At 45.1% G+C, this 24,223-nt stretch overlaps 1 protein-coding gene across 1 annotated transcript in view; it reads right to left on the bottom strand.

The window, feature by feature from the left end:
- LOC308376675 (transmembrane protein 132C) overlaps window positions 1-24,223 on the bottom strand; it is a gene marked incomplete at both ends in the record, with an annotated part of 164,422 nt that overhangs the window by 26,701 nt on the left and 113,498 nt on the right. Inside the window, one exon of the mRNA XM_080853113.1 lies at window positions 11,697-11,880. Within this exon, the coding sequence (XP_080709239.1) occupies window positions 11,697-11,880 (184 nt within the window). The remainder of the gene's footprint in view (window positions 1-11,696; window positions 11,881-24,223) is intronic.

The following is a 24,223-nucleotide window of genomic DNA, read 5'->3' as shown; positions in this document are numbered from 1 at the left end:
GCACATGTGTTTACTGTAACTAATCGAAACCATGACTGCCTCAGAGACTTGGACGAGTTCACCCATAGGAAGTGGGCTGCTTTCTGAACAGAAGAAGAGGGAGTGGATAAAGGCCTATTTAATAAACTACTGTGAACGCGGTGTTAAAGATGCAATGTTAAATTTGATACATCATTAAACATACATGCTAAGAAGAGAAAATAATATATAAGGATATATAATTAAGTTAACTTATTACTAATGTACCTGTAGGCTAATTGATTACTTATTCTGTTATTTTAAAATGTTTACATTATTATGTTACTTTGAAAGAAAGAAATATCTTTCAGAAAACAACTGAGAGAGGAGTGAAGATGCAACATAAATACTCAGAAAGAATAAGCCATTTTGAGGTCGTATCACAAACAGCAAAATAAACTAACTTTACTGGGCAAGTTTCATGTATGGCATTGTGTAGAAGCAGAAATAAAAAATCTTTTCTATTATGCTGCATAACCTAACCTGCCAGACATAATAATGCACCTTGTTTTGTCAGGTACTTTCACAGCTCAGATAACACGTGAATGGGCTATCGCTGCGGGTCCGTCTGGAGAAATTGGGGATTTAATTTCTTGACTTGGCCAAGCCCCGGGCCTCTACTGCCATGCATCTTATTTTCTCTAACGGCTCTCATCTTCGCCACGGTCCAGTGCGTGTTTGCACCTTACACCGACCAATTTACTCTCTTAGGGAAGACGATGACATTTATTTAGTGAGGACATGCTATTTAATTGGTACAAACACACTCACTCACACACACACACACACACACACACACACACACTCACACACACACACACACACACACACACACACACACGCACACACTCACACACACACACGCTCACAAACACATGCACACACACACAAACACACACAGACACACATACACAGCGAAAGTGAACAATGTCCTACCTAACAACACTCAACAACAAATACTGTCCGCTATCCGGTTGTCATGCCTTTCTAAATCTGCACCCCATCTGCACAAGTTGCACCATTAGGAGAAGCAGCCACCATCACCGCCGTCTAAATTAAGGGTCTGCCGTCATGCTGGGTTAAATGATAGTTTTTCTTGTCGTGACTTGAACCTAAGGAGCTGCAGCTTCCTGCTTGAAATCTTCGCAACGCACACTGACAAAAGGCTGCGAGCGAAATCTCTGAAAACCAGCTCTGTAAATAAATTGGCATGTTATTATGATGCCAGCATGTTGGAGAGGCCATTGAGGGAAGGGTTTAGAGCACAGCTGTACTATTACTCAGCGTTTTAGGCTCATTTCCAGACTCCAAGTGCTTCCGGGGCCCAATCAATTGTGACCCTTGATCATATTTTGTGTTTTGCCAATCCAGTTATCTAAAACCTTTTCTCCTACCGCTGCAGAAGCGCCACAGGTCAAAATGTATCTCAGGAATGTATCTGTCTACTGTTATAACACAAATATGTTTGAGACAGTTTTCATTTTGACTGCACTATACTAATGCATGTCACATTGTGTATGCAGAATAGCTATGGAAAATGCTAAATCAGGGCTAAATCCTAATCCTGTGACAACCTCCAGTCTTTAAATGCCATGATTGTGTTTTTGAGCCTAAACTAGAGCATTGTCAGTGTGACCTTTCGCCAAGATTTCTTCACAACTGCTTGTTCAATCCACTCGACGATCAGTCACCGGAAAGTGGGAAAGTTCAAATCACTGTGAGATTAGATTGGACTTTAACTGTTACAGATTCAGTCAGACAGAAGAACCACGTCATTAACACAGCATTGCAGAGAAATACAATAACACTACAGGACTTCCAAAAATGTCCCGACAAACACAGCAAGACAGCACACAAGCCCCGTAGCTCGGTCAAATTACCCAGAGCGATCAATAAAGCATCACTAACACTTCAGTCCTGAATCTGAATGGAATCGCTCATGAGTTCTGGAGAGCACGGTGTTGCACAGTGGACTGCACCTAATCACGGTTGAATTACTGAGGTGTTTACGGCAGGAGTGCTGAATGAGCATGTGGCCGAGACTTATTAATAAATAGTTGAGGAGGGAAGAGGTAATGGCCTGAGTCAGTGTGAACAAACAAAGCACTGCAGCATGTGTGTTCGGGAGCTCTGGCACCATGCTTAATTAAAAAAGCCTTCCATTACAGGGCATTTATGACTACTTTTTCTGGAAAAAGAAAGAAATAAATAAAGCTTGTCGATGTCCAGGCATGGACAGTGCTGGGAAACATGGGCTACTGAAGCTAATCAAATACTAATTGGTTAACGAGGGGTTGAATTTGAAAGCCTTGAGGCTGGTGTCCTCATGTGACAAACACTTCGATTCAGCTCACCACTTTTGGCTAATTGGCTTGAGGGGAGAACATGCTGTTGGCACTGGCTGGGCATCCGGACTCATTCACTGAAAATAGATCTGGCTAAGAGGACGTACAAACATCGTTTGAATTTGCATCGTCTGCTGTCTGCTCATATGCCAATCAAAAAGTAATGAAATATAAGAAGTTTAGTTACTTTGATGAAGTAATTAAAACAGTTACTAATGTGTGACCTATAGCATTTCAAAAGTAGCCTTCCCAACCACAGACAATATCCAAATGGCTTGTGGGATTCTGCTCTCAACACTGTTACGCTTAATTCCTTTTCAAAGGGTTTCAACTGATGAATTCTTGACATAACTCAAGTCACTTTAACTCAATAGTGATGCATTTAACTCAAAATCACCCTATTGCAATAAGGGAAGTATTCATTATGTTGTGTTGCTATTTTTATTGCTGGTGCTGGTGCTGGTGGTATTGAGTTCTAGGCAGCTTGTCGAGGCAATTATTTCTCAGTAAGGCAAAAAACTTGCAAAAGCAATCAGGTGACTGAGCAAAAGAAGAGGGTCCCCTCAAAAAAACATAATCCTGTTCATAGTTCTCATCTTCATTTTGCTCATTACCATGACACTCCCTTATAGATTGTATTGCACTAGTTTAACAAAGCTCAAGAAGCAAGATATGATACAAAAAATTACATGTTTTTTTTTTAGGGGGGGGGGGGGGGGGGGGGGGGGCGGCTTGAAAACATTTAATTGCTGATCCTTGTTTGGAGTGGGCAAATAAATGTCTCTCACATAGCTACTAGAACAGAGAGCGTTCCACATGGGGTGACTGATTATACCGCTATGTTCCATTTCCCACAAGTAAGCAGTCGATCATTGGTTTAGTTCAAACTCTCTATCACTGTCTGCATTCCCAATTAGGGGGCATTGTGTGGTATGATGGCATTAGTTATGTCACAGCGTATCGGTTTGTGGTCTCAAATTTGAAGCCGGGCGAAAGTCTTCCTGGGATTATGCTCCCATTTTTGTTTCTTTGCGGGGGGAAATGTCTTTTTAAATTTTAGCACAGGACCACTCTTGCCATCAATATTTCAGGCTGCCTAAGAGTTTGCCTTTTCATCTCTCTAACAAGTCTGTACCTGTTTGGCACACACACACACCCCCGTGTTAAGAGCACAACTAACATCAGCACCACACACCCTCTCTCTCTCTCTCTCTCTCTCTCTTCACTGCCCCCTTTCCCTTCCATTTCCTCCAGAAGCTCTCCACAGCAATTTTGAAAAATAATTGATCTTTTCCACCATTTTTCCACCCTCTCTCTTACCCTTTTTCTCTCCCTCTCTCTCTCTTATCTGTCTTTCCCATCCTGCTCTAGTGTTCTTTTCTGCTGTTAACCCCCACTCCTCCCCATTCTAGCTCTGCATCTTCTGTCTCCCTTGTTTTACTCTCCTGAGCTGTGAGGGGCAAATTACTGTAGACCCATTAAACACACCAAGAGCGTCTGCCCCAGCTCACTTCTGCGTGCCACTCAGGAGACAAATTTAGATTTAACTGCCTTAATGCATCGCTTATTTGTTCCACAGCGGCAGGCGAGTCCTTGTTTAGATGGAAATAAGTGAACTCTGACAATGGAAAGGGGAGGGTGGGGGGGGGCGGGGGAGGAAACACATGCTGGTGGTTAAAAACGGCAGATCACATGAGTTGGATTCAAATGAATGAAATTGGAACCCCGCCTGGCTCTGTGAAATGACAAATGCACCCCTGATGACATCCTTTTAGAATTTTTTTTCTGTCCTTTGCGTTAGGCAGAGGGAACATTGAATGCTCCTATACTTTTTGCTGAAAATTTCTCCCCTGCAGAATTGCAAACAAAGCACACACACACAAACACATACACACACACACACACACACACACACACACACACACAAATACACACATTCACACACAAATACACACATACACAGACACAATTCCATTTTACCCAAGCAAATTACGAAGCAATCTAACTTGCTTTGAAGTCAGAAGGCACAGAAGAAGATCCACAGGGCAAGTTGTCGGAGGTAGTGAGAGTGGTGAAATATTTGGGTGGGGGGAGCAGGGAGGTGTCTGGGAAGTCTGCCTGAAACAGATAAAACCGCTCCGTCTGAGACCGATGGTACAAAAGTAATTGACAATTAGCTTGGTGACGATCTTAATTACCGCTCGTCTTTTAGGAGCCTGATGTTCTCTGCATAACCCCTCCTCCTTCCTCATAACCAGAACGCCATCCTGCAACACAGGGTTTGGGAAGCAGCCATGCCAAAGGCCCGAACACCAAGGTGCCATAAGCCCCCCCCCCCTTTCCACCAGCTAACCCAGGCTCTTGAGATGACCCCCCCCCCCCCCACACACACACTTTCCACCAGCTAACCCAGGCTCTTGAGATGACCTAAGCCCCCTCACCAGCTAACCCAGGCTCTTGAGATGCCCTAACCCCCCCCCCCCCCCCCCCCCCCACCAGCTAACATAGGCTCTTGAGATGCCCTAAGCCCCCTTTCCACCAGCTAACCCAGGCTCTTGAGATGCCCTAACCCCCCCCCACCAGCTAACCCAGGCTCTTGAGATGCCCTAAGCCCCCTTTCCACCAGCTAACCCAGGCTCTTGAGATGCCCTAACCCCCCCCGACCAGCTAACATAGGCTCATGTGGCCCTTAAGCTGTGGGGACCTGGCCTGGTGACAGAGGGCTTCAGTGCTAATGACTCACCCTGGAAGGGAGTGACAGCCGGTTAAGGGAGTGGAGGAGTGAGTGGGTGGCGGCTACGGCTGCTGATAGGCCCTAGAGGGGCCACACTGCTGATGAGCGTTAATTACATGTACGACACCAAAGTCTCGACTTCTCACCTCCCCCACGTCTTCAAATTACTTAGCCTATAGACAGGCGAGGGGCCGGCCCAACTCCGGAACGGTTATTTGTAAGCTTGCAAATGGGTATGCCAATTACCATCCCGCTAACCCAATTTCCCCCATTTAAATTGAAAGTGACAGAGTCTATAAAATCAACACAAACATGCTGCAGAGGTCACTGCATTGGCTCTCTCACTCTCTCGAGGCAAACTCAATAACACCCTTTAAAAGCAGAGAAGTCGATGATAATTGTGTGCAGATGGTTGATTATAACCCACCATTAAATAGATAGGGAAAAAAACACTGCATCAATGCATTATACTTCTATTTATTGAAACTCTTTCACCCATATTTTAATATTGTATTGCAGTGTCCTGGGGCACTCCTAGCTATTAACATAGTTACAGTCTATAAACTCTGATTTAATTAGGTAAATGCGCACTTAAAGGACTATTTTCTGGTGTCTGCTGGGCTATCATCTTAAATCCTCAGAAGGATCTTTTCTTTTAAAGAGTGTGCTGTTATTGCAGACTACGCATTAAATGTATGATTGATTACGACAAGTAACCCATGAACAACAAAGTCAACCGTGCCCTGTGAGCGCACCTCAAGCAATCCATTTTGACGAAGGGGGCTCTGTCTCGGCGCCGTGTGCAGGGAATATCATTCGAGGCGATCCACCCCAGCCCAGCCCTGCCGCGACTCCAGCGACGGGAACATGCAAAGCACCTCGATTTACACACGGAGCGGTGCGTTTGATTGGATGATGCTCTCGCCGACGAGTGTCCACTCCGCCATTATGGGGTGACCCACGGGAAACAGCCATTCATCACGCCACATTATTAAAACAACACATGGCAGCCCCATGCTTACGCCCATGATAAATATGCTGTGGAACAGGAGCACTCTTCGCTTTGCTTCGGGGTCTTCTTCACTCAGCTAATGAGGAAGAGAGAGAGCGAGAGAAAAGAATGAGAGGAAGAATGGCAGGCTGAGAAGAGGGAGGCATAGAGAGAGAGAGGGAGAGGGAGAAGGAAAGAGAGAGGGAGAGGGAAAGAGAGAGAGGGACAGGGAGAAAGAAAGAGAGAGAGGGACAGGGTAAGGAGAGGAGAGGGAGAGGAAATACTGAATAAAATGGAAAGAAGAATGGAGATAGAGGATGAAGACATTTTGTAGATATGAAATCTAATGGCCCATGAACATCCACAGGAGGATCATTCTTTCAATTTCCAAAGACCCTAATTGCATTAGAGAGCTGCACTGCTGCGCCCACTGGGCCTATTAAAGCAGGCTTCCGTTGGAATTCCACCCGGCTTTCCATTTTGCATGTCTGTCGAATTGACTGAACTTGCCTAATTCTTCTGAAACAGCCCCCTTCGCTCCCTTTCACCCCACTATCCTGGGCCTCTTCCTTTCCATTACTTACTGCACACTCATTTCCCTCTTCATTCTTTCTTTCTTTCTTACTGTAACTAAACTTATGAAATCACTAATTCTAATTCCAACTCCATGTAGCACCAAGAACTCCCCCTGCAAAATACCTCCAACCATACACAGCCAGTACCACCCTGCTTCACATATGCTATTGCTTCCCTCATGTTCGACCACACCACCTGTCCCAGTTTCATCTCATTGTTTTCTAAGGAACAAGCCTACACAAACACCAACACACACACACACACACACACACACACACACACACACACACACACACACACACACACACACAGACAGACATGCCCCACAAACACACATAGACACTTAGCCCCTCGGTTCTGAACCAATAGGACTTCAGCATTGTTGTCCCTTGCTCTATTTATAACACTGATGGAGCTTAATAAGCGCCGGACTGATTGGAGTGCTTGCTCCACATGGAAATGGACTACGGAGGCCCTGGCTGCAATCTCCTGATGACCTCTTTGCCGTTTGGTCCTGCTTGACATACGACTTGATTAAATCAGCCTTGATTGCCAAGCCACTGTTGTGTCGGTTGTAAGATTGACATGTACAGCATTTTTAAGTGCCGGCGAAGGGAAAGAAAGTGGACATCTGTGTAACCGGGCGAGACAGAGGACAGGAGCCCCATGCCTTCTTGTGGTGACATTGACATGGAGGAGATAAGAGAGTGCCGATAAGAGGGCGGCAGTGGTCAGGGAGGTGTCCTGGTAATACAACAGAGCTGCCCTTGTAATCTAGTGCTTGACACAAGCTGCCTCTATTCTTCAGAGAGGGAAAGACATGGGGAGCATCATTGTAAGGGGATCCTGCCAGGAGAGGAAATTAATCCAGTGTGTGACTATGACTTTGACCGAAAAGATCATTTAAATTCCATCAGATTTGCACTCGACACTAAGGCCTGCACAGCAATGTAAAAACGCCACTGGAGGCAGAGACATAAAAAATCACAATGAACACAGAAGAGTTTACTTGGAGATTAAGCATTTCCAGACTAAAAATGTTTGATGATATTGGTGTTCTCGAAGCTTGGGATGACTTATGATGCAAAGATTATGGTGTACACCTTACAAAATAGAAAATCGATGCTCGGTTGCCTTTAAAAAGACATATTTTTTTGTCTATAATCAAAAACACTTGTCTTCTAAGCAGGGAACGAATCACTTCTTCACAGTTACATAACTTTTCAATCAGTCAACAGCAGAATATTTGAAGACTAAAATAGAGGTTTTGTACACACCACAATGCCCCAAGTGGTTATTAACAAAGTGAAAACTATTTATTCCCACAAAAACCCTGGATAAAGCCTGCGGAAATCAATCAAACTCATAAAAAAAACCTGGATATGGCAATAACTAAACTGTGTGGTATACTTGGGAGTGATTGTGCAGTTAAGTCACTTCTCACTTTTATAGTCAATTCTTTATCGAAATAATTTACCGCATTTTATTACATTTAAACTTCACAACATTCTTTTTCCATTTTCTTGTTTTTGCCCTCCACATAAAAGAATGCAAATTAGGGAGGGAGCTGTCTAAACTGCCAATCTCAGAGCTCCGCCCCTTCTGGCTCTGCCCGGCCCATTGGTTATTCCCAAGCCTCTCCAGAATCTTCAAACAACAAAGATAAACAAGTGTTCCAATTAAGAATTAATTACGCATCATCCGCCCTGTGCTGCTGTCAACTCTGTAGGGACTGCGAGTGCATAAATCAGTGTGTGGGGCAAAAAAATTACGGCATATTTTAGAGGGAAAAGCAAACAGATAGACAGAGAGAGAGCGAGAGAGAGAAACAGAGAGAGAGAGAATAGAGAGAGGGACAGAGAGAAACAGAGAAAGAGAGGCAAAGGGAGAGCAAAAGAGAGAAAAACAGAGAAAGATGGGGGACCAATAATCATTTTGAAATGGAGTAAAAAGAGGTGAGAGAGTATTCTGTTCAGCAGGGGACCAAAAAGTACCATAACAAGTCCAGAGCAGAGTAATGACCGTGCTTTAAAGATAAAGAAATAGCCACACAGATCCAATTTATCACAGCCTTTCAAGTCAAAGGTACCCAAAATGCACCTCTATCCAGGCCTCTCCGATATAAAAAACCAGCTTCCTCACTGTGAGCTAAATTACATGTAATGGGCAGTATTTTCACGGAGACCTCTCTTTACCAAATGACCAAAAACAGGCCCTAATGCTGTTTGAAAACAGGACCACTCAAAAGTAGACACAAGTCTATTTTCTTTTCTTTTTTGTTGGTAGATCATGATGATCGAACACCTACAATCACGTGTGTGTCTGCGGAGTAAACAGAGAGAGAGAGAGAGCGAGAGAGAGAGAAAGAGAAAGAGAGAGAGCGAGAGAGAGAGAGAGAGAAAGAGAAAGAGAGAGAGCGAGAGAGAGCGAGTAAGTATGTGTGTATCTGTGTGTAAATACTGGGATATATGATTCAAGGGAATTATCTATCAAACCAAAGTAGACATATATCTAAACAGTTGTTGGTTACAGTCTTGCTGTGTGGACACACTTGCCAAATCGTGTTGTGTACCCGCCAAGATAGTGTTCAATTGGCAGTCCTTAATGGCGGTGGCGGAGGCCCAGCTGCCAGCGCTAATACCGATGAGTGTAGTGATCTAGTGAGATCTCTCTCATCTCTCTCTTTCATCTTCCCACCTTTCCAGATGACTTGATTGGATCCTCTCTCTCTCTCTGCCTTTCAAGGAGCCACCTCAACACCAGGCTGCCAACAGCACTGAGAGTATCCTAAGCACTTCAACCAGCTACATACATACAGACCAGACACTGAGAGTATCCTACGCACTTCTACCAGCTACATACATACAGACCAGACACTGAGAGTATCCTACGCACTTCTACTAGCTACATACATACAGACCAGACACTGAGAGTATCCTACGCACTTCTACCAGCTACATACATACAGACCAGACATTGAGAGTATCTTAAGCAATTTTACCAGCTACATACATACGGACATCCATACTATACGACATACAGAGGACCAGACACTGAGAGTTTCCTAAAGCTTCTACCAACTACATATGACATACAGAGGACCAGACACATCACACCGTACATAGTTAGATGATATATTCACATCTATGGCAATGCTGTGATAAAGAATGAAATTGTTCACAGTCTGGGGGAATCTTCCTATCTCATCTACAGAGTTTTAACAGTATTAAAATCTGATCTCTTGTCTTAAATTACCTCTGATCCCTTTCTTTCAAATTTAGTTGCAAAATATCCCTTGAAATGAGATTAGGGGAGTGCAACTCGATGTTGAAATGGTATAAAACTTTCTGTGAGAACAATGGGTTATATTACCATGAGCCATAACTGCGGGTATTTGACACGTGTAGGTATGAGATCAGCCATTTTGTTTCTAATGGCTTACGATAACTGGTTTATTGATGCTTTGTGCACCACTTCAAGCCTGTGTATTTGTCATGGTTAACTCACAATTGTAATATCTGTGAATTTTTTTTTGCAAAGCACAGGTATATTGAGTTAATATAAATGTATTCTGGATGTTCATTTTATGCGACTGTGGCATGATCTACTATATTTCTATTTCTATATTTCTTTCTTAATCCTTTTAAAACAAGCAGACTTTTAAAACATCTGCAGCTTCACTACAAATTATTAGTAGCATATGAAGCAGTTTGCTAACATTCTGTTGCGTAACTTTCTGTTACTTTTTCATTACTCATTTAAGTTCAACAAAACTACTGTGCATTAATAAAACTTTGCAGGCATGTGATTCCATACTTTTGGACGGTAGTGCACAGCGAGTCCTTTGGCCAGATAAAGCATATAACGGCTTGCTACTCTTACGTTTCTGATTGTTCAAATGAGGACAGGGCAGTCTAGTTTCGCACAGGTATTCCTTTTCCTTACTAGCCTGTCCTGTGCTTTTGTTTTCAGTTTTGTAAGAAATTCCTGCTTCCATTCCTTTTTTAAAGAAACATGGAGGACAAGGGCAGGAACACCTCAGCTTCTCCGCAGGGAGGTCTGTCGCTGTCAGCGCAGCGGTGGCAGGCTTGTGGCAGAGACAAACAGCAGTATGCACCCGGCTGCGGGAGAGAAGGCGCCGTCTGGAACATGAAACACGTCATCTCTCATCTCCACTGGCTACAGCTGAGGCGGATCGTCTGTGTGTGTGTGTGTGTGTGTGTGTGTGTGTGTGTGTATGTGTGTGTATGTGTGCATATGTGTGTGTGTGTGTGGGGGGGGGGCGTACACATATTGACCTTTAACAAAGTCGAGTGAGTGGACCTCGGGGGTGGCAAGGTCTGGCCATTAAGCCCAATGAGGAAGTTGTTTGGGCTCTTATTAAGAGAGGGAAACGTGAGGTTGGAGGACGGCGACACAGCCAAGCACCAGGGCCACGCATATGATGGGCGTCTGTGACATTTAGAGGGTGCTGTACTCTGTGCGGGCTCTGTTTGGGCCACACCGTGTTAAAGGAGTGGAAACGAGAGCCGAGTTAAAGTGCACAGGGTCAAAAATTTGAGTCTCTCAAATAATTGCATCGCTCTTGGAAAATTATGACTTTCTCAACACCCCCAACTTGCCTGAAGCTTGCCTGGTGGTTAACTGATTAAGGCTGAAAGGCAGGAAGAGTACTTCCAAGATTCAGTACATGTCAAATATTTTGTTCAAACAGAAATACTGTCGCATTTACCTAGGCATTAAGATAACTTGGCCATCATTTACCAACAACAAATGAGTTCCTGGGTCAACAACTAATTGAACATGTAATGACATAAAAGTCAGTTCCAAATTGAATATTTTAATTGTTTTCTAAAAGAAACACTGAACCTCTAAAATCAGCACTTGCTCCTGTGATTTGTCCTCTGATGTCTCCATGTTTGCCAGTCCAGGCCATCAAAGATAGGTTACATAGACTGCTTTCCATGGTTGTATTCCATAGGGCTGTGCTTTAATATCGGTTCTCATTGTAACTGCGCTCGACAAGTCTCACCTCTGCCAGAGGCACTATGCCCTGGATGTCCCTCTGGCTGATGTAGATATAGGAGAGAGCCTCTGCCTGCAGGCCCGTGGCTGGGTACTCAATTTGCCATCGGATGGTCTGGGAGGACTTGAGGTTGATAAAGTTGTCAATCTCGAAGTCGACGGACATGACCTCGTAGAAGGACCCCTCGAGTCTAGAAAAGAAATGGGGAAAAAATGAACAGGAAGTTACACTTATGGTTATATGAGGAAGCTCCAGCATGAACAACTGTGTGTCATTGAGCAACGAAGAGGGATGTAAACGGCTCCAGTCTGCCTTGTAGTGCAGCAGGCCTACTATCTACACTTGAATGATCCTGTTACATGTTGAACAAAGCAGAAAACACACCCTGGCTAAGGGTCGAATTATGCTTGAGTATTACAAAACACCTTCATCTCTGTCTCTCAGAAAGAAGATTTAACACATAGATTTAGAATGGCGCATGGCTTGTAACAACATGACAGGTTCACACACCTCATCCATTGTGAAAGTCTCAAAGTTTTCATGTTTTTGGGGTGCCAGTTAAATTATTTATTTTTTTAAACTCAAAGGAGGAAGAGGTGACTCACTATCTGGTCCCGTAAAAAAATGTGTAAAATTATTACAGCACCATTGTGAGGAGAGTGACCATGGTGCTTGCGAGCCCAGCTAATCTGCAGGTGGAGGAAAGCCAGTCATAATTCATGATGACCTTATGCACCAGCGCATAAGGAGAAAAACGGCCTTTAGATTGATTTGAAAGAGGTTTTTTTCAAATGCAAAAAAAATAATTTGCTCAGGGATGGACGTTCAAGTTTCGCCTTTATCCCTGCCCAACCTTAATGATGTATAACCGGACAAAGTAGAACCTTGACCCCGTCCGATTGCTCTGGCCTGCCCTCCGACCTGAGTCAAATTTTGCCTCCTGCGTTTTTCTCTGGTAACCTCCAAAGACGAGCTCCATTACCCCCCACCCAATTGGATGGTTGATGGATGTCACAGTGTCTGACCTCTCGCCTCTCCAATGAATTTAGCCACGAAACAATAGATCAATACACGAGTAGACAACACTTTTCAATGCTGCGTAACTGCAAGAGTCCATGTGCACGTATGTGAGGTGAAACAGGGTAAAGCATTTGATGGGTTTGTTTGTGGGTGTTCAAAGTTGAGTTCAACTGCTTTAAACTAGTGTCTTTTTCAATTACAGAATTTAATGAAAGAATTTGTTTAACATAGAAAGTTCATTATGGTTATAAGCACTGTAATCCCTTCTTCCTGCAGAGCAAACCTTTCATGTAAGGCTTAAAACAAAAAAAATCTAAAGAAAGCTACATTTGCACACAAACCATGGAATGTGCTATTGGGTGTTTCTGGGATGAAAAGGACATTCTGAGTAAATTACATTTTTCACAGAATCCTCTCAAGATAAGATCTCACCTAAAGGATTCGTATATCACATATAAAGTCACTGTGAGCTATCTCTCACTCTCTTCTTAGTCTGTCTGTACTGCTGATTGTTTGTGTATCCAATGGCAACACCAATGGGAATCTCAGCTGAGTCCCTCAACAGGAAGCACTGAGCGTCGATGCCAAAGCACGACTTTGCGATAAAAATGGAAGCGCTGATGTCACATCCTGATTACGAGAAAAAGCGTCAGCCTGTTATCCTCTCAGAGTTGACAAAAGCACAGTCCTCCAGACACAGCCCACTCCCACAAAAAAAACACTGACCTGGCACAGTCAGCCAGTCAGTTGTCTAAACATGAAGGTGAATCTCAGCCATGCCAAGTTACAAGTGCCAACTAGTCCTTAGATAGCATGGCATTTGGGGGCACCCTGGCAGTGCCAACTAGTCCTTAGATAACATGGCATTTTGGGCCACCCTGGCAGTGCCAACTAGTCCTTAGATAACATTGTATTTTAGATAGCGTGGCATTTGGGGGCATTTTAGGCCACCCTAGCCTTAGATCATGGTTGGTAAGAATGCTTGGAGCCCATCTGAAAGAGGCATCTAAGCAGAGCTGTCTACGGATGAAAATGGACAGCTCAAATGGCATTGGCACTGAACCCTAATGTTGATGACCTTAAAAGGCCAACTGAGTTTAACTGTCTGGGAACTCAAATAACCATCTCAACTTTGCCTGTTTAATGTAACTGAACAAACTCAACTGGTAATCTGAAACTTAGACTACCATTTGAGAGTCTAGCTATCTAGGAACTAGGATCTAGGAAATGGCAATCTAAACTTCTGTCTTTAAACTCTTATGTTCTGTTAATCTGGCCCAGGTGGAGTGAAATCCAAAAGGAGGAGGATGGTGAGTATCACTTCTTAAAAAGATTAACCTTTGCCCAGAGATTTTAAGAGGGAAATGGAGTAGTTTGATGTTATCCTCATAATTATATAATTTCAGTGCAGAACCTCCAATAAGACATCACTCTTGATTCTAAAAGAGGAGAGAGATCCAATGAGTCTGTCATGGAAATAGAGTCTGGATAAAATATATTTTGAACAAATCAACCATTTTCACTAAAAACTTTAAAGAGCAACCATTATCAACCACCATGGTGCCAGAGCAAATGACATAAGAGTCTGAGCTGATCCATCTCTGAATCTTTTGGATCAGTCTGAGCTGATCCATCTCTGAATCTTTTGGATCAGTCTGAGTTGATTTATCTCTGAATCCTGTGGATCAGTCTGCAGCTGAGCTGATCTATCTCTGAATCCCATCTTCGAATTCTGTGGATCTGTTGGAATGCTCTGGAACAATTCCGGAAGTTCCCCATCCCAGATTAACCCTGTGTTTGCCTTAGACCAGCGGAGGCCATGGCTCGCTGACATGTGCTGCCTAGAAAAAGCCAATTCTGTTGACCTTGCATTTTCTGTGACTGTGACTATGCACTTTAATTAAAATATGCATTCAAGCTTGTGAACACGAGAACAGAAGGACAGCAGATACAATCCCATCAAACACATACTACAGTGGACACATACACACACATATATATGTATATATATTGAATATAGTATGACTGCATAGCCCTTTAGATGTGTTGTCTCTTGTTAAATGGCTGTGGCTGAGTACAATGTGAGGCCAGAGAGAGGCAGCAGGTGACTAATCTCAGGATTCAGGCACATGTCTCCCAGTCCTCGGTGATGATATGTTGTGAGGACTGAACACACTGGCGGCAGGCGGGAAGGCGGAGAGAGTGAAAGAGAGAGAGAGAGAGAGAGAGAGAGAGAGAAGAGCGAGAGAGTGAACAGAAAGAGAGCGAGAGAGAGCTCTCTTCTCTTCAGCTGCATTAATTAGCCATCATTGATTTTGGCCATTCTGTGCCTGAGACGAGAGGTGAGAATATTTATTTTGTGTCAGAAGGAATAAAACCAGGAGACGAGGGCTCCGAGCCATACATCACGCCGGCTTGTTGTTTAACCTTTGCAGAGAAAGTCATATTTCAAAACCGGGGAGGGGGAAAACAGGCCGAGCACAGAGAGAAAAGGGGGTTGCGATGGAAGGGGTGTAATCACTGAGGCTTAAAAAGCAATGCGTCACCGATGACAGGTTCATTCAGGTGGGCCCATTCCACTGATGCGACTTGTACTTCTGGAAGTTTGTCCAAGTCTTCCTCTTACAGAGACCTCAAAATAAATACACTCAAGAAAACTCAGACAAAATGACTCTTGGAGACAACAATCTGATTAATATAGTATTCTAACCATATTATCCTCTTGAAGTGCTAATAACACTTAACGTTTTATTGCGAACCACATGCCCATTCTCTCCTTGGCTTCCATATTGCTGTTTGCCACATGGTAGAAACAAGACATAGCTTTGGAGAGATAAAGACAGCTGTGAAAAACAGAGAGTGAGAGAGAGAGAGGGAAAGAGAGAGAGACTAGGGTGGAGGGCGAGGCTATTCTGTTGTGCCTGACCACTAGTGCTCAGCAGTGTGTAAAATGGGCCAGTGTCACAACTGAGCTGCACCACAAGCTAATGCCCTCTGGGCTCCAGACTGGAAGGAAACGGCACAACCGTCCCCCAACCGATTCCACGGTGACCAGTGCGTGAAACCCCAGCATCACCCCACCACCCCCCACCCCACCCTGCAGCCATGCCGGGCCAGCGTACCGTAAGGCTGCCTTATCGGCAGACAGAGGCGGCAAAACAGGATCCATTCTCCCCCCTCGGCGAGAGGGAGAAAAGGCCAAGATGCACAGCCAGGCCCTTCATAGTCCCTGCACTCGAGTCAGAGAGGGGAGGAAGAGGAGCGTCACGCCTCTATCTGTTCGGTTCCACATGACAGGCTACGGGCCCGACTAAACAGAAGCTTTCCCTCCCCTGATTCTGCAACCAGGGCTCTTGAAGGGTTCTTCAGGCTGAGGTTCTTGAGGGCAGATTGCATTCTCCCCGTAGGAGAATTTATTTTAATTTTTTATAATACTCCTCACAAACTGGGTCACCATAACCGAGAGAGCGCAAGAGTGCACATTCCTGAATATCCACTTGAATCTGCCATGATCCTAAAAACAACAACAACAAAAGGCGGAACGGCAAGGCCGAGATAAAAATGTCACAATGGGGGCCCGTTGATAAAAAAAGAAAAAAAAATGCCATGGTGAATATTTTAACACGGCTTTCAAGCTAAACTTGGAGCTCCCTTTTGTTCGCGGCATCTCATATGCTTTGGCCCCTGTGAAAATCTTTGTTCTCGTCTCTGGAAGCAAAGTGTGACACATCAAAACAGCAACAGCAAGAGGCTGTCCATTCAGCTAAACAGCCCAGTCACGGAGGTCTCTTTAGAGTCAAACTGCCGTCTGTCTCCTCAACCTACATGCCACATATGGAATCCAAGGCCCCGGTCTGCAGACAGGGGAGTATTGTTGTGTGAATCGCATGCACTGACAGCTGGAGCAGATGGAGAGAAATGCATCAATAGGAATAGAAAGATGGATAGTCACAGACAGACACAAAGACAGACAGACAGTAAAAGAGAAAGACAGATAGAGAGGGGGGGGGGGGAGAGGAAGGGGGACAGAGAGAGATGGAGGGGAGAGAGAGATACATGAAATAATACAAAATATATCCTAGTAAACCTAAAAAGGCACACAAAACACATCAGAGGGGAAAACTGTCCGTCAGCAATTATGATGTGTCAAAACCCCGGGGACTTACTGCAACTCCGCAAACTGCTTAAACAGTGTCAGGACATGCACTGATATGAATTAAACACGCATTAAACACGCATTTTACAAAAAAGTTTGTTCTTCAAACAGAGACAATTTTGACCCTTGGTTTTATCTTAAGAAGTTTTTTGTACACAGCTCATAATCCAAGAGCTCATGTTTGAGAAAAAATGTTGATTTTTGTTTATCTCTCCATGACCATCCTCTTTCCTCTCCATGTATTACTCAAACACACACACACACACACACACACACCCTCATTCTCCCTCTGTCTCTGTCTCTCTCTCTCACACACACACACACACACACACATCACCTCTCTCTCTGTCACACTCACATACACACATACACACGCTCTCACACACAGACACCCCCCCCCCCCCCCACCAAAACACACACACACTATATCTCTCAGTCACTCTCTCTCACACACACACACACACACACACACACACACACACACACACACACACACACACACACACACACACGACAAGAGTGGAAGACTTGATCTCAGACTAGATCTCACACAGCAGCCTGGAGAGAGGATTTCAGTGAGTGTGAATGGAGACTGGCCCTGCTGAAGGCTGCAGAGGTGCGGCCCTTGGGGGCAAGAGATGTCAGGAGGGGGAGAGGAAAGAGTGTCTGGGAGCATTCCTCTGTCACCGTCTAAGTCTCTGCTCTATCTTTCTCTCGTCATACTTGCTAACACACTCTATTTCTGTCCGTCACCTTCTCTCTCCACCTCCTCTCTCTCTCTCTCTTTCCCGCTCCCTCTCTCTCTCACACACACACAGACACACAGGAACACTCGTTTTTTAGCAGTCCTATCTTTTTTTCTCTCTGTCTGTCTCTGGCGTTGTCTGCCTCTGTCATGTGTACAAGCGCATGGTCGGGCGGTCACACACGCACACGCACACACACACACACACACACACACACACACACACACACACACACACACACACACACACACACACACACACACACACACACCACAGCACAGTGTCTATCCCACTGAGGAGGGCTGAAGGTGAAAGGGGTTGAGTACAGGTGCGGTAGCTGGAAGACACACACTCCCTCCTCCGATTCCGACAGGCATCAAACACCGCCGTGCGGCAGGGGCCGGAGCCAGCGCTCAGCTGTCGAGGTGGAGCGGCCGAGCGTGATGGAGGACGAGAGGGGTACGCTGTCGCTTCACGTCATGTGGCCACTCCAAAGCATCGCCTCTCCTCAGTCACGCTGTCACGCCAGCCAGCTAGCTAGCTAGGCTGGTCAGCTGCATCCACATCTGTTTACCTTCCCTCTCTGACCTACCGTGTACACACACACACACACACACACACACACACACACACACACACACACACACACACACACACACACACACACACACACACACACACACACACACACACACACACACACACACACACACACACATCTGGCCTCCAGCCTGCGAATGACCGTCCGCCAGTCGCCCCTTACAACCTAAACACCTTACCCCACCCACATCAATCACGGCCATGGAAAATGGTCATGCCATTCTGTTTGTCTGTCTATCTGAGTGCGTTATTGGAGAGCGACGGGAGAATACCAGACTGCTTAAGCCAAGGTTATCATGTTTGAATCACATTTTGTATTGAGTTGCTGTAGACCGAATTTGTTAATTAAAATTTAGATGTGTTGTTTTGCCTACATCACCCAGCCCTACTTCATGTCATTATTGTATGCATTTATCTCTGTTCAGAGATGCTTTATGCTATCTATTATATATACCTCCCACATAGAGGTACACATATGTGGGTGTAACATGTTTTAAGGTACATGGATGCATGTATGTATGATGGTGTGTGTGTGTGAGTATGTGTGTGTGTGTGTGTGAGTGTGTGTGTGAGTGTGTGTGTGTGTGTGTGTGTGTGTGTGTGCGTTTGCGTGTGCATGTGTTTGTGAGCGTGTGCATGTGTGTGTGTGTGTGTGTATGTGCTCACACACGTAATACATTTCTGTTTACTCAGGTCTCCCCATACAATGTTAACATGAAGTGCAGCAGCGGGACACCGCCTCCACTGCCCTGCTCTTGACGGCAGAGGGCAGAGGGCCTGGCCCACAGTTAAGCTCAATTTGGCTTGGGCAGCTATTTTTCTTTTCCCCGCCCGCAACATTTGCATACTTTATTGGATGCTGATGGGTATCCCTTGACCTTTGTGTGAGTGTGTGTGTGTGTGTGTGTGTGTGTGTGTGTGTGTGTATGTGTGTGTGTGTGTGTGTGTGTGTGTGTGTGTGTGTGTGTGTGTGTGTCTGTGTGTGTGTGTCTGTGTCTGTGTGTGTGTGTGTGTGTGTGTGTGTGATACACCTCTACTTTGGCAGATAACAGAGACACGTTCCCCTTTCAGAGTTCTGATCTGCACACTGTCCCTATCTGAAAAACACACAAACACAAAGAACAAGACAAACACGCTGTCGCCCAGGGAGATACATGGCAGTTGGTGTGGCGCTTGTTAACAGGCTGAGTGCTGAAGAAAGGCAGGACAACACTCTGAAAACCACACCAACGCTAATAATCACACACACACACATACACTCATTCTCTTTCTACTCACACACATACTCTTTCTCTCTATCTATCACACACAGACACGCACACACACAGACTCACACAAACACACATACGCACACACACACGCACACGCACACACACGACACTGGCAGAGTTCCTAATTCATCCACTTCCCCTAAACAATGGCCACAACATTTAAATAAGGATCAGGGTATCAAAGGCTTTTCTTTGCAACGGCATGAGCTCACTCTCCAACTCCCCATCTGGACTTGTGGTCTGCGCAAGCTGGAGCGCGGCCCAGTTGCTGTGTTCTTCAAAAAGGGCACACGCGCGACGACTGGGAGGGGGGGCGGTGGGGTACAAACAACTCACAATGCGACCGTGAAAGTAAAGCTCATTCGCCGCAATCCACCTGAGGTGCTCTGAATCAGTATACACCTTTCCTTTGTTTTTTTCAGTTTCTCACTCTCAACACCCCCCCCCCCCCCCCCCTCCCCGCTCCCCCCTTCAGCTTCAAGAATTCCGTTCCAAAACAGAATTTAAAACAGTTCCAGTTGAACGCCAATTTGTGTGTAATCCACGCTGACAACTTGTCACCTTCAGGGGCTAAGCAAAGGAAAAACAAGCAGCATAGCTTTTTTCTTCCCTTTTGTTTTTTTTCAGAAAGCCATGAAAAAACCTCCTGCGCAGACTCCGCTCTTCCCCCGCAGACACCCCTAAGGTCAAGGAGAAAGGATGGCACAGGGGGTGAGGAGGATTTATATACAAAACAAAGTGATTTAATGCCACTCAAATTACAGAAAGGTGCAATTTTACCTTGAGAAGAAAACACACACACACACTGTGAAAAGGGTGAGGCTACACTGGTGATCTGGGGGTCAGTGACATCTCTGTGTCTTTGTTTGCAGGAGATAAGCCACTTAGAGGTTTGGGCCGCTCCTGTGCTTATGCAGCAAGGACGGCAGCGATCAATAGAGCGGGCGCGGCTAGCAACACGCACGAGCACAAAGTGGCCGCCATGAGAAGATGAGGCTTTTCTGTCCAGCAGGACAATCGCATTCACAATCAGTGCATCTTTACTGTCAGTAAGTGGTACGTGTGCTTTCACACCAAAGCATTTAACCCGGAGAAGGTAGGAATCACACAATTCAGAGTCTTATCACCTCTTTCTGAATTTCTGATTTTGAGTCCTTTTGTTGACACAATAACATCTGCCAGAGAGACAGGATGTGTAGAACGCATGAGGACGGGAAGGAGGGAGTGAGAGCAAAAGAAAGAGAGAATGAGGCAGAGTGATGGTTGAGATGGAGAGAAGAAAAGAGAGTGCTGGAGGGAGAGAGAGAGAGAGAGGGAGAGAGGAGGGGCAACTGATTTGTAGCGGACATAAAATGAATGAAATGCCACCTGCAGGCGAGCCTCATTCCGGCAGCTGCATGATAGAGGCGGTAACATGTCGGGCGGGCTGGACCATCCACTGTTTCATCAGCCCAGGCAACAAACATAAACAAACACCGAAAAATGCGAAACCCACAGACTGTGAATGAGTCATTGGCAAACCCATATTATTTACCGGAATCCCTCGGAGCTACAATTTCATGGCCCTACACTGAGGTATAAACAAGTGTTAAACTGGGCAAGAACGAACGAGCTCCACCGGCGATGCACCATCCTCTCTCGGAAGATACACAAAGAAAGACAGAAAGTCACAAGTTTTATTGACTGTCTTCACAATATTTCGTTTTATTGTCTTAACACTATTTAGGAGCGGGTCGTATTTGAGCTCTGAGGTGTGTTGATGGTCCAGGCTCTCTCTCTCTCTCTCTTTCTCTCGCTCGCTCTTTCTCTCTCTCTTGCTCACTCTTTCTTTGGTCATGTTGTGTGCCTGGTGTGTTAAACGTTGTACTCTGGAGGGTGGGGTTGAAATAAAAATTTGTATCCCACTCCTGACAATTGGTGCATTTAATGGCTGTGTTGGTTATACCAAGAAGTACCACTGGAGGGGTAGTGGGAACTGAAACGTGCCCTACTTCTAATTAATTGGTACTGTGCATTAGGGGGGAAAAAAATCATATTATATGTTGCCATTACGACCTAGTGACTCTAACAGACATCACACATCATTATCACTTATCTCTTAGAAAAGACAGCTACACAATAATGGTCACAGATCTCATGTTGAAGATGGCATATCTTGAAACCAATCTAGCTCACAGATCTCATCCCTGAAAAGATCCTCCAGCTCAAATTCATGTTCTTTCTTTCTTTCTTCTCTCTCTCTCTCTCTCTATCTCTTTCCCCTATTCTCTTCCAGCTGCTCCATCTGCGTCCGGCCTCTCCTCCATCCCTCACCCTCTCTGAAGAGAGACAAGACATAATTCACCCTTATGGGTTTTCTGCAAGAGGAGAGGTATAGCCGGAGCACCAGGGTCCGTGCGTTAGAAACCTGGAGAGCTGTGGCAAGGCGTCAGCCGAGAGATTCGGTCTCATCCCCCCAGCTGGATGTATGACCACAATCTGTTCCCACACCTCAGCGGCCTCCAACCACACTTCCTGGAAGAGGGGAGACGTGAGAAGAAAAAAGGTCTTCCCACCATTATTTCGATGATTGATTTTCTTCCAGGAGGCAATGAAAGGGTGGTGTTATGAGGTGAGAAGAACAGGTTGAGAATGTAGGGTGTTATCTCTGATTTTTATTGGTGATACTGGTATCATAAAACAGGCATATGATGCGCATCCGGTTTCTGATACATGTGAGCAGGCTGAAATACTGGATCGTAACTCCTTTAGGGGCATATCTGGCAGGCAAATAAAACAAACCAAAACACAAGAAATCCCTCACCAAGAGCATGTAGACTGCTCCAAAATGGAAGCCAAAACAGAAAAAGAGAGACAGAAAGGAGGAGGGAGGGAGAAGGCTTGAACATGTTTGCTGGACAGGCTGCAGGAGGCGTGCAGTGCCAGTGTCATTTCTTCCTTTTTCTTCTGTTCCCTGTTTCCTCCCCCTCACCACACGCCTTACAGTAGTCGCCAATCTATCTCATCAGCTCGATTCGCAGACGGCCTTTGAAAAGATAAGCACTTCTGAAGTGTGTTATGAAAATGATGTTTCAAATACAGCGACGTCAACCAACCTTGACGCCAATTTCACTGCCTCGCGCAAGATTTTCAATGACTGCAATTCAACACAAAGCCCTGGCAAGCAGGGAAAGCGGCGGGATAGAAAGCGAGACGGGGGAAGGAGAGAATGAGAGAAGAAAAGAGAAAGAGAGAGAGTAAATCTAAATACATAATACGTGCTGGGTGCTTGGGGGAGAGAGACACAAGTGCAGGAGTGGGGGAATTAGGGTAGGGGGGGAGGAAGGAGGAATGAGGTGGTGGGGTGGGGTTCTAATTGAGTTTGAGCTCTTCTTACATCAGGCCGCAAACACAATTAGCCATCTCCCAGAGTGCTGATGGTGAAAAGGATGGCGTGGGACCTCAGACCCCTCTGACCCTAAGTCAGTCGTACTCAGACACACATCTAAAAGGGGGCTCCATACATTCTGTGTGCTTTACACAACAACCCACCCTCCACTTAAAATTCACCCAGGCATCGACACACAAAAAGGGATGAATTCACAGGATTGATTTTTTCCCCCTCCATTCATCTACATTGGAGGGGGGGCGGGAGTGGAGGCGATTCCTTGAGTCTTTTCCCTCCCTGCACAAGGAAAATTGATCCTGTTATAAATATTTAAGGGTCCCCAAGGTTGAATATTCAATCGTGTATATGTGATTATATTTTCCCCTCAGAAGTGGAGTCTCGTGTCAGAAAGAATGTCATGGGTCGCCGGGCAAGACAGAGTGCCGCGACAACCCATTCAAAACTGATTGTGGCCTTCCCAGAATTCCTGAACTGAATTATTGGGCTGCTAAGCTGTTTTCTTGAGAGGCAGTTCCTCTGAAACATACGGTTTCTATTCAGCTCCATCAGAATATGTATGGTTTCATATTCAAACAAAACCAAAAAAAATATGTGATTGCAGTAGAAAAAATGATTCAGTGAACTTAAACAGTGACTTCTGTAAAAACAATAATATACCCTCTCTATGTCTCAGCCTAAAGACAAGGAAGGGAAGAAGCCTTCCTCTTAGACTGAAAGGAGAGGGTGTCTTTTTTAAGGTAAAAATGAAGTTAGTCTTTTGCTCAATGTTACACATTAGGGAATAGATTGTCTACATCACCCTCGGATAAAAGACAAGATTGGATTCTGTGAAATGGCAAAATAGCATGAATAATCTCACAGCACTCACCGTGACTGCAGTCCTTTCATTGGGGAGATGACTGCAGAAGAGACAGAAGGCATCTGACCCCAGGTCTTAACATTGCCATATCGTCTTACACATGAAGCGATTCAGCCATCCAGCATGTTGGCACTACAATTCAGCACTACAGCAATTCAACAATTCAGAGCGATTCTTCTACACGCCAGCTGTGGCAGAATACATTAAATATTAAAAATCCAGTATCTAATTAGTTCTTCTCTCTGCTTGAGGAGGGGGGAAAATGGATCTCCGAACATCACATCTAAGAAGTCATTTTTCAAAACAAATTGCCTCCCAGGGATGAAGATGGCTAAAAGTGCAGAGGAAAGCTTGGATGTGTTGACAGGAAGAAAAAGCAGCATTCCCACGGAGAAAGGGGTTGGGGAGGTGTGTATGTGTATGTGGTGGGGTGGGGTGGGGTGGGGGGGTCAGTTGGCATGCAGGGGGGGCTATAAATACAGATGTAAATTTA

The sequence above is a fragment of the Sprattus sprattus genome (genome assembly GCF_963457725.1).
Source record: "Sprattus sprattus genome assembly, chromosome: 15".
In the NCBI taxonomy this organism is placed as follows: Eukaryota; Metazoa; Chordata; class Actinopteri; order Clupeiformes; family Clupeidae; genus Sprattus; species Sprattus sprattus.
This window is presented reverse-complemented; position numbering and strand designations above follow the sequence as displayed.